The sequence below is a fragment of the Elgaria multicarinata genome, chromosome 9 (assembly GCF_023053635.1).
Source record: "Elgaria multicarinata webbii isolate HBS135686 ecotype San Diego chromosome 9, rElgMul1.1.pri, whole genome shotgun sequence".
Taxonomy (NCBI): domain Eukaryota; kingdom Metazoa; phylum Chordata; class Lepidosauria; order Squamata; family Anguidae; genus Elgaria; species Elgaria multicarinata.
In genome coordinates, this window is record NC_086179.1 from 41,912,628 (window position 1) to 41,924,641 (window position 12,014).

At 37.4% G+C, this 12,014-nt stretch overlaps 1 protein-coding gene across 2 annotated transcripts in view; it reads right to left on the reverse strand.

Annotated features, from left to right (window-relative positions):
* APAF1 (apoptotic peptidase activating factor 1) overlaps positions 1-12,014 on the reverse strand; it is a 50,861-nt gene that overhangs the window by 11,586 nt on the left and 27,261 nt on the right. For both annotated transcript variants that reach the window (XM_063133723.1, XM_063133724.1), the window contains 5 exons: positions 10,893-11,021; positions 8,509-8,634; positions 6,431-6,550; positions 2,995-3,120; positions 1,682-1,807 (listed from right to left, as the gene is read on the reverse strand). In XM_063133723.1, coding sequence (XP_062989793.1) covers positions 1,682-1,807; positions 2,995-3,120; positions 6,431-6,550; positions 8,509-8,634; positions 10,893-11,021 — 627 coding nt within the window. The remainder of the gene's footprint in view (positions 1-1,681; positions 1,808-2,994; positions 3,121-6,430; positions 6,551-8,508; positions 8,635-10,892; positions 11,022-12,014) is intronic.

The window sequence follows — 12,014 nt, forward strand, 5'->3', positions numbered from 1 at the left end:
CCATAGTACACAGATGCTAAGAACGCTTCTTCAAAGCACAATGCAAAACAGATGAGCCCAGCCCGTCCCAAACCTGGAGCATGGAGAAGGGCAAGCAATTTCTCTGGCTGTGCTGTAGTTCCAATTGTCCTGAAACACATCCTGAACAAGGCCCAGCCCTCTTCACAAACTCCAAGCTTACGATGAACGTAGGGGATTCAAAATTGCCTTGGAAGATCAGTGTGACGAAGGAAGTTCAGTGTCACTCTTCCAAGCTTCAAGGATAAAGCTAATAATGAAGGATAAGGATATCAGGCTACTAGTCATGATGGTACTACTAGTCATGAGCTTTTATATTGTATTTTATATTATGGTTTTATACTGTTTTATACTTTGAATAGTTTTAATTTTTGTGAACCGCCCGGAGAGCTCCGGCTATTGGGCGGTATAGAAATGTAATAAATAAATAAATAAATAATACATTGCCTTCAGTATCAGAAGAAATATGCCTCTCAATTCCAGCTGCTAGAAATACGAGCAGAAGGATGCTACTTCATTCATGACCTGCTTGTGAGTTTCCCATGGGCATCTGGTTGGCCAATATAGAATGCTGTAATCCAGCATCCAGTATAGAATGCTGGATTAGACATACCTTTGGCCAGCAGAACTCTTCTTGTGTTTTTATGAGCTAAAAGGGGATTCTCCAAGCATGTCTGCAGCACGGACCATCATCTCCCAGCTCAGGAGGAATGCTAGGTTTTATCCCTGCTGTGTTGTGCTTCTGAGGTCTTGAATCGCTTCCGAAACACAGGACATATGCAGGAATAAGCCGCTGTCCCACATTCCTCAGCTTCAAGTTCTAGAGGAGAGCAGGGCTTGTTCCACTCAACAGAGAGGGGGTGAGACACTCACTATGTTATGTACATTAATGGACCCGTGGGCAGGGGGGATCCTTTATTAATTCCCAGTTTACAGCAGAAGCCCTGCTCTGGAGTGTGATGGACAGTGCACAGACCAGCTGTGGTCTGTAAAATCTATCCCTGACTCTGACAGAGGGACTTCACCAAAAGATAGTTCTCCTAGTGATGAATTTTTGAACACATTATAGGTATACCTCTCAATCTCCAAGCGATTAGAAGAAAAACACAAACGTAACTTGCAGTCTTATGGCACCTAAGCATATGTATGTCCTAAAGAGGTCAGTGAGATTTAAATGTGTGTATGGGTCACAAAACAGAAGTCAAACAAAAGAAATATGAAAAGCAGTAAACCTGACAGTTTGAAAATTGCCATATTTTCAGTTTTAAAAATTATGACAGCATCTATTCTTCATATCCATTGGCTTCTTATTTTTTAAACTCCGATGTATCCAATCCTTCATAGAAAGAGCTTCAAATGTGTATTTCCAACTATTACATTTCAGCAACTGCCATGCAGCATCAATTTCCATAAGTTCATTGGCTAGTTTGAAGCCAGAGGTCACGAAACACTTTTCTAAAATAATCTCACTAGAGATTATTTTCAAATAAATTAGAACAGAACTACTAAAGATTAGAAATGTACAAAAATAATTCTCAGAAAACAAACCTTGGCTCATCTCATCAGTTTTAGTGAGATTCAAGTAAATGTACATTTTTCTGGACTATGCCCATTTTCTTCAGAAACATTATATATTCCCAAAGAGTTTAAAATATCCTCACACCTGTATAGTTGAGTCATCAGAGCTTGAGATTAGTGTTTTTCCAGCAGAATCAAACTGGCAATGCTGTACAGCTTTCCTGTGTCCACTTCTGGATTTTAAAACTTTCCCACTTGAGAGATTTAATATCTGTTAAAAATGAGACCAGACAATGGCACGTTGTAAGGAATTCATTGTGCATGCACATTAGAGGAAAAATCAAAACCTCCTTTTAATAGCCCTAATATAAAGAATGAGAATGTGTATTGACATATTAGGTTGTGAAAAAAATAGGTTGTGAAAAAACTGGAGAAATGTTCTCAGAAAATTATTTTTGTGGCACCCTCCCCTCCCCCCCCGGGACTAAGTGATCTCTACTTTTTTGTAAGCAATAACTCACCAAGCCTTAAGTTATCTGTTCTCTGATTCTAAAGTTCTCTGTAGAATTTCCACCTGTTCGGTATAAGAATCTGGAGCTATAACTTTCACACTTCCACCCAGTGTAGCGCAAAGGCAGGCCCTAGCCCAGCCGCACAGTTAGATTGTTGCCACAGGGAAGGGGACAGAAACGGCCAATCAGGGTGTGCAAAGGAGGGGGAAGGGCCACACATCACATGCAAATTTTGGAGGGGAATTCACTATGCATGAGCCACATTTGTATTATTCATAAAACCGTCTGTGGTGAGAGGACTGAGGGACAGAAAAACGGGAAAGGAACAGGACTACTAGCACCCATGGTGACATGTGCTTTACACCAGTAGTAGTAATAATAATACTACAATATCCTTTGTACATTTGATTTGCAAGGAACCCAGGTGTCAATAAAGTGACGTTAATACTCTACTTTACTCTGATAGGTAAGATACTCCAAGCCACTAGGCTTCTGGATGGAGAAATTTGCCGTAAAAAATCATAGATGTCCTTCATTAAGAAAATCTGTGTTTTTCATTTGATATGTTTCCTTGAACAGGACTTATCCAAATATGGGGAAGCAGACAATTACTTTGCTCTGATATTTATAATATGGCTAAATAAACACACAATTCTGCATCAAAGCAGTTAAGTGTGAAATGAATATCAACAATTGGAAAGTGATTAGAAGCTTGACTTGGGGAAGTGTTCATAAATTCTCAATGCTTAAAACTGACATGGCAAACTGTTTGGGAAGAACAGGGAATTCTGTGCTTGACAGACCTGAATTATCCAGAACAAGGTCCTTTCCAACTTATTTTATGTGATAGGCTTTGGATGCGGCATCTCATTTTTGTGTAGTACCTGAAATGATCACTATTGGAGAACACAAACAAATTACTCATTCAGAAACTCAACTACTTTACCTTTACTGTTCCGTTCTCTTCTCCAAAGGCAGCAACCTGAAGGTCTTCATTTAGGCAACAGCAGCTAATGAAATGCTCCTGTTCTTCAGTCCGATAATCAATATAGCCTGTGTATCCTTTAATTAGCTACAATGCAAATACATAATTGGAAATAATGTAGCACAGCATCCTTCAACTTTCAAAGGACTGCACTAGCTGTATGGAGAGCGCATCTTTCCTTCTCTACCTCAGCGACAATTTTTAAGCACATTGGCAATTTCTATGCATATTTTTACATGTTTACCTGCTCTCCAAATGAAAGAACATATGGTACTCCACTACCACCATACAAACAAGGACCATGAAAAATAAATTGCAAAGCTGTCATAATCATTGTGATACTAAATATAAGGAATGCTGAATATTCAGACAATTATTGTTAGCTGCTCTTATCGCGCATACAATTCAATATATAACATACAAAATACAGAAACCAGCATTGCTTTCAATTAATTCTTTCTAAATGGGCTGAGACACTGTGGTAGTGCTATGTGGAAGGTAATAACACTACCACCACCATTATACTTATAAACAACTCTTATCAGGCAATTGGATTAGAGAAAACAGCTGGTCCAAGAATGGCAGGTCATATAGTGACTTTAATGACTGGAGATTTGAACCCAGAATTCTCCGATCCAAGTGTCTCTTATGAACAGCCAAATAATAGGAATATTTCAGTATTGGGCAGTATTCTACAATTACATTGCACAAAGCTAAGAATAATGATGGCATCTATAACTGCCTTTATTACCATATAATCTCTCTATAAATGCATTTATATTTCTCTATAAAACAGGATGCCAAACCTCAGGCCTGCTGGCCAAATTCAATCCACCTTAGGTCCCAAATTTGGCCCTCTGGGGTTCCCCAGATGGCCCCACCCCCTTTTCATGGCCCCACCCCATTTCCCCCGACCACTGATCATTTGGTGGTTTCTTGGGTTTTGCACATTTCCCCACATTCCAGACGGTTGGAATGCTTCTCCTAAGACATAGGTTATTTATTTTAATATTAATATTTATATATTACTTAATATAATAATATTTAAATCACAGAATAAAATACACTATTAAAAATCACGACTTCACACTGTTCCTGACAGCAAGAGGATTAAGCTAAAACATTCTGTTATTTTGGCACCTCCTTTTGTCTTTGGCCCCAGACACCAATGGAATGCAGACCCTTCCCCCTCCCCAAGAGCTTCTGAAACACTGAATTTGGCTCGAGGCTATAAAAGAATACAATCTCTTTAGATTATTTTATTTCTACAATGCTTATTACAGAAATATTAGTTATGATTCTGCACACTCGTACCACCGAAAGGAATGTTGTGTCTTAATACTTGTAACGGTGCACATTAACAACTACAAAGAACTTGCATATAGTAAAACTGCATCAAAATGGAAAATAATAAAATATAACATGTTATTCTTGCCATTTCATTATGACTGTTTCCATTTAATGGACATGTGAATCAGTGGGTTGTGTTAAAATTAGAAGCGGATATTTATGATTCTGTGCAGGCACTGAATTCAGTATTCTATTTCATGTTAGTTACAATGTTCATAACTGTGCCAAGAAAAGCCGTATGCTGTCCTTGCTCGAAGAAAGCAACAGCACTGTAAGCAACATACATGCAATAGGTTTTAGCCAAAGAACTGCCTTGCCGGATAGCCTCTAAACATGCTTTGGTGTTTTCAGACATCATACACACGCATACATTGTTTGAACCAACGTTCAAGGACATTTGTAATTTCAGAGGCAAAATGAGAACCAGTAACATTTTAACAATAATAATATCTACCTCCCCCAATCTGGTGCCCTCCAGATGTTTTAGACTACAGCCCCAGCATAATCAATGATCAGAGTGAGGGGACATAAAATGCATAATATCTCAAGGCACCAGGTTGGGGAAGGCTGCACTAAAAACAGGTTCAATTAGTTAAAATCCAAATAGGTGGATAATAGGTGTGACTGACACATTGCTCTTTAAAAAAAATGCAAAGAGAATGCCTGTTTATCTTTAAGTCAACTGAAGTGGTTGCAGCTTTGTATTAGAGCACGCCACCCACAACTTCACTTTGGAAGTTCTTCCACGTCTAAAAAAAGGTTGTAATTATTTTTCAGAAATGCTACAACTATTCAGTGGTATGCAGACATGAACACCACCATAGCACAGCTGCAGCCTTTTCTATTTCCTGCTTCACATATAACCATAGCAACACTAATATATTACACTGAAGAACAAAGAGGAAACATCATTACTTTGATCCTTGTTTATAAATCTTTTTACAAAAGGGTGGTCCAAATTAGTTTTCTCTCTTCAAAAAAAAGTTGCCTAAAGGGATTTCTTTTCTTTAAGCAAAATAGATAGTTTTTTTCAGTTTCACAGAAAAGGACTTATAGGAGATGCTGGCCAAGTCTTTTCAGTGATGAAGGTAGAAAGCAAAAAATAAGTACCAGCTCTTTCAAGAGCTTTTCCTTAACACCTTCTGTCAAGACAGAAAATGGCTGTGAGATTGCAGGAAGGGATAGAGGTGGCCTTTTTATATATGTCTGCATCCTATCCTGAGCTGGGAGCATAGCCCATATAATTTGGAATTACACATTAGATAACATGGAGAGTGGGGTAAATCCTACGAGCTCTGAGTTTCTTGGAGGAATGGTGAGATATAAATGTGAGGTATAGCTAATAAAAAAGCATAAACTGCCAGCCAGAAATTGACAATTATTTTTTCTACATTGGTTTTCCTTCTGATGGATTAGCTTCATGTTCCAAAGCTGAATAAAATGGTATAGAGTAGTAATAAGATACCTGAACACAAGTCTACAAACATTCCTAATACAGTTCAGATGAGAAATTCTAATAAGGAGGGATGGGATGTTCATGACGTTTTCCTACTTCAAATGCAACATCAAAACTATGGTAATCAAAAATGTCCCTCAAAACTTAAATATGTGGTCTGTAAGTCTATTTTTGCTTGTTTAAGAATCTACGTAGTACTCTATATATTTTTATCATCATGGAATGGGATTTAAATGAATCAACACTTCTGTCATATGCTAGTGCAAAGTTCTTCTGGTAAGTAGTTCTGCAGGGATGTCATTAAGGGTAATAGAGGAAAGCCACTGAGTGATTTTTTTAAAAAAAAGGTATCTACTCAAATGTAGTTCTGCAAGCCTGACTGTACAGAACTTCCAACAATTAATCTTTACAATTCTTACACCATCCATACTAACAGCAGCCTGTAAGATAAGACAATTACATCATCAACCCTGGTTCCGTTTACAGAAGATGAACTGAAGCTGAGTAGCCTTAGTTAAGTCACTGAATCCATAGCCAAGCCAAAATCAATGACACTATTCAGTAGAAACGAAGACCATGACGCATAGTTACCTGCAGATGCTTCAGATTGTCAATGGCTAAAATGATCACTTCATTGCCTGGAAACAAAACATCTATTTCTCGTTTCAATACAACAGCAGAGGATTGGCACACCTTACTTGTCTCCCAAATCTGTTGAAGAGAAGAATGATGCAGCAGAAGTTCTGCAAGGTTAAATTTAAAGCACACAAAATTTATGAACATACAAATCAGAAGTTTGAATTTAGGATTGTATTTACTCAATTAAAAATATACATCAATTTACTTGATTTTCATGTATGAAGCTAATGAAGAAATGCACAAGTATTTAATATAAATCAGTCATGTTGATCAAACTGTAATTCTCTCATACACTCTGCCCCAGTCTTCCAAGACCAAAGGGAGAATCTTTGCTCCAGGTTCTATAATTTACCCAAATAAAATAAGCAGCATCAGAATCAGGGGCTTCCCCACGGAGGCATGCAGACTGTGGAACTTCATGCCAAAGAAACCTATCTACGCAGCTAGATAGTAGTATTCCACTGGTAGGTGAAGACACTCTTGTGTTGAAGGGGCTTTGTCAGCAGTTAACACTTCAAATTTCTACTTGCACATTTCTAGACTATTTCCTATTGTGTAATATTGGTTTTATTGCTTTTGTTGGGTTGCTTTTATCACTGGTTTAGTGGTTTATTGTTCACACATAATGCTTTGCAATTGTGGAGCATTTTTAGTTTAAAAACGCAATCCTATCGAGACAGTTGGCAACCTCTGAAATTGGAGACTGCCTAATATTAAGGTGACCATATGAAAAGGAGGACAAGACTCCTATATCTTTAACAGTTGTATTGAAAAGGGAATTTCAGCAGGTGTCATTCGTATATATCGAGAACCTGGTGAAATTCCCTCTTCATCACAACAGTTAAAGCTGCAGGTACCCTGGCCTCTTTTAAATCTGGTCACTCTAGTATAGCTCCTGCACCTTTAACTGTTGTGATGAAAAGGGAATTTCACCAGGTTCTCGATATATACGAATGACACCTTCTGAAATTCCTTTTTTTATGCAACTGTTAAAGATACAGGAGCCCTGTCCTCCTTTTCATATGGTCACCCTACTAATATCTAATGCAGGGTGGTTGGAGCGCAGAAGAATCCTCGCCTCCATGCTCCAGCTGCCCTCCATTTTTGCTAGACAGGTGATTTTGCCCATCTAGCTGCGGGACTTCCAAGTGGGAGGGAAGGAGGCTGGAGCTCACATGGGAAACTGTGTAACTCAGATTCCCTGGGCTCTTCCCCTCCCCTCCTCGCCCTCAGGATCTCCCCCTTTTCCCCATCTCCGTTTCTGTGCACAGAGATGCAGCCAGCACGGGCAGACCAGCACAGGCTATAAGGAGGAGAGAGTGGGGAGTGCAGTTTCTGGGCTCTGAGTTAAGATTCAAGGAACTGAACAATCCAATGTCCCCCCAGATGCTGTCTAGGGGCATAGGACTGCTCTTTTCGTGTTTTTATTCTATATTATTGTTTATTTATTACATTTTATATCTTGCCTTTTTTCCTCCAAGGAACCCAAGGCAGCATACATAACCCTCCTTGTCCTCTCCATTTTATCTCATAACAACCCTGTAAGGTAGGCTGGGCTGAGAGTCTGTGACTGGCCCAAAGTCACCCAGTGGGTTTCCATGGCCAAGTGGGGACTAGAACCCAGATCTCTTGATTCCCAGTCCAACACTTTAGCCAGTACACCACACTGGCTATTCAGATTTTTGCCTGTGTATTTTTATTATTGCACATGTTCTCAGATGCCTATGGGCAAGGAAGAGAACAATTATTAATAATAAATAGAAATAAAACATTTCATTATGAAAGTACTCTAAAAAAATAAGTTTTTTTTTAACAAGGATAAAATGGGGGAAATTGCACTCATCCAAACATGCCAAAATTTCCTGCATGCTTTGATTGTTATAATTCCTCATTTCATTCATTACTCATAATAAATAATGCTTAGATCTTGGAAATCTATTGTTGGATATGGCATCAAGAAGTCACTATTTTGCCCTTTGCTAAATGAGCAACACAATTCCCAGCAAATACCTGAAAAATAATAAACTTACCCTTATTGTCTGGTCATCAGAAGAAGTGAGAAATAAAGCTCCATCAGGTGAAAATGTCACAGAATGTACCCAGCTCATATGTCCTCGGCAGTCAGCAATTTTGGAAAGTGATTCAATATCCCATATCTAAAGAAACATATAGGAAGTTTTTTAAAAAACTAAGCATTTGCACTCTACTGTGATAATAATTTGGGGCGTCTCTCTCTTTTCACTTTTAGCAAAAGTAGAAGAATCCTGCTGGATCAGACCTAAGTCCTCTCTAGTCCAACATTTTATTTTCCCAAGTGGCCAACCAAATCCCACTAGCAGGAAATGAGGGCTGCAGCCTCTCCTGCTGATGTTCCTCAGAGACTGGTATTCCAAAGCACTTTTTTTGTTTAGAGTCAGTGCCTTCATCCATTTGTGAATGAGCCTGTGTCTGAAGACTTCATTTGGGTAGAGAGTTTCCAGAAGAGAAACTCCATTTCCTATTAGTCTTAAAAAATATTAAATTGCTTTTCAGTTATGACTTTATAGTACTAAGTTGTCAGAAGTAACCACTCAAAATCATATTAAATATTACATAGAGGTAGATGACTTAAGCCATCTTGAGGCCATAAAAATAAAGTTAAATGAAGATTACATTTTTAAAGTAAAGTCATACTGCTTTCAGTAATTTTCTAGCAGCTTCAAATATAAGACAGAAATGATGGGCTATCAGACAATATTCAAATAAATTGGGAAATAGGAGACTCCTGCTACATGCCACTCTAATTTCTACAAACTGCATCAGATACACAGTACAAAATACACTTCAGAACAAAACTAAACTGATATGTTAATTTGCCTCTCTAATTCCTTTGATATTTGCTTACAAGAAACATGGTTAATCAAGAGTTAAGTGGTAGACTTTGCAGTTTTGATGGCATATTCCACAGATGATGTTGGAATTTTTCCAAGAAAAGACTCCCTGGGGGTTGCCACTATTTTGTTTGCAGATGTTCAGCCCCAAATCATGGAGGTATGCAGATTATTGGGTTTAAATTGGCACTCCCACATGAAGATCATAACATAGAAGTTTTATTTTTCTTCTGCTGAAACAGGTCAAGAAAGAACACCAAGCCACTTTATTAAGGCCCAGATGGTGGCTCCTGGTGAGGATTTGTTAGCTTCCATTGGACTATGAATGGACAAACATTAACTCAAGGAAAATAATTTGGTCTTATTTACGTATTAAATTCAGTGAATAGTTTCCACATTAAGGCTAATAAATTTAAACACAAATGAAATTTTTAAATGCGCAGAAATATATAGCGGCAGTAGGCATTCCTAGCTCTCAAAATATTCAATGCTGGGTTGATTGAGAACTTTTGGATCAAGATAAGCTCATGTGGTCAATGAGTTAATAAAATGCAGACTACTTTACGAAGATTCATATTCAAAACAAACAGTGATTGAGGGAGTCTTTCATCCTTCCATGCCAAAAAGGTAAGTCACACAGGCCAAACTCTCTTGCAGGGCGAAATCATTTTGTTAGGGATGAGGGACTATTTTCCTTCTGAAATAACTAAGTGTGCAATCCTATGCACACTTAGACAAAAAAAGGTCCTCGGACTCCCCAGTAGGCTCGTTGGGAAATGCTGGTAGTTTTCTTTCTTTCTTTAAAACATTTATATCCCGCTCTATATCATTAAGATCTCAGAGCGGCGTACAGATAAAAGCATAAAACAATAAATATGCACAATTAAAAACAAATTAAACCATGAACCAAGTTAAAACAATATATAATTTAAAAGCAGTTAAAACAGTTAAAACAAAGTTTTAGGACTTTTTTCTACCAAAACATGCATAGGAATGTGCCCTATGTTAGTAAAACTGTCTTTGAAAATCTGGAAACTAACTTTTATCTGCGGATAGTTCCATACATCCAACTAGAACTAGATTAGGGAGATGACTGAGGCACATTACAGATCTTTGGTTAAAATTTAATAGCAGCCATGGATGTCTTAGCTTTCATGGAAGTAACTATGTTCATAACATCAATGGCTTTCAGGAAAAAGGTTGAAACTTCTCAATCTGAATTAGCTCTAATCGAGCAGAGGAGCCTGAGCCCATACAATCGTTTTTAAGAACATATGATGCAACTTTATATAGAACCAGACTATTGGCCCACCTAATTCAGTATTGTCTTCCCTTACTGGAAGATGAACTCAAAAGTCTCAGACAGATATCCTTACCAGCTCTACTTGGAGATGCAAGGGGTTCAGCCTGGGATCTTCAAGCAAAGCATGTTCTTTACCACTGAGTTACGGCTGCTTCCCACCGTGCAACCTTCTACTAGAGCAACAGGAACGATAAGGTGGGGGAAGGGAATTACTTGCATTTTCTTAAATATAGTTACTTACCTCAACAGAATAATGTGATAGCGCAACTGCTACCATCTTACTGTTGGGACAAAAGTCACAGTACTGAATAGTACTGTGGTGGCTTATAAGGACCTCTGCCAACAAATCACTGGACTTCACATCAAAAAGCTGTAAATATAATAAGCCATTCTAAGACAATAGTTCTATTCATATTAAAGAGCTAACTTTGAAAGTTATAGAATTTTACATATGGGTATCTTAATGCCAACAACAATGACCACTGGCAGAAGATTAACTATCATAATACAGTTCTGATTTCTTTCAACTTTATTTTGTCTATCAGAGATCAACAGTATTCCTGATCTACTGGCTTTGCTTTTTTTTTTTTTACTGTGAATAGGCAGTAAAATTTACTGTGAATTATCAACCAATCAAAAAGTCTCTAGCGTTATCATATATTTATAAAAGAGTATTTTTTCTATACAACAGAATTTTAAAAACACAAATCAAAATTTGCAATATCTTTTAATCATTCCATATAGTTTCAGTATTTTATTAACGTGAAATTATCTTAACCATTTCTTTTTTTAAACCATAAATATAATTATGTTATATAATAGACTACTTAACAGATTTAATGTTCATTAAGAAGGGAAACATTTATGAGTACTACAACTAATCCTCAAAAGCATACTATTTATGCAAACTATAATTAAAAGGCTGAATTATCAAAGCTTGAATAAAAAACATTATTATGTCAATTTTAGTCCCAAATTAGTTTAAGAACCAGAGTGTAAAATCCCTGAAACACTGTTATAATTTAAATTATTTTACAAAGTCATTAAAATCATCTTTAAGCTCAACTACAGTGATTCTGGTTATTATACTTATGGAGACTATCAAAATATTTCAAACAGTTGTTTTATATTCCTTACCCTTTACAGTCAACTTGCTCTTTTCTCAAGGATTATTAACATTTTAATCATTTTTCCCCACTGGTAACTTCACAAGAATATAAAGATCCCTTTAAAACCTAATGTGCTCTTACAAGACACTTCATGCGATAATTGCAAACATTGTATTTCGGATGGTGCAGATGTACTAATTGTTGTGAACCACCCAGAGAGCTTCGGTTACTGGGTGGTACAGAAATGTAATAAA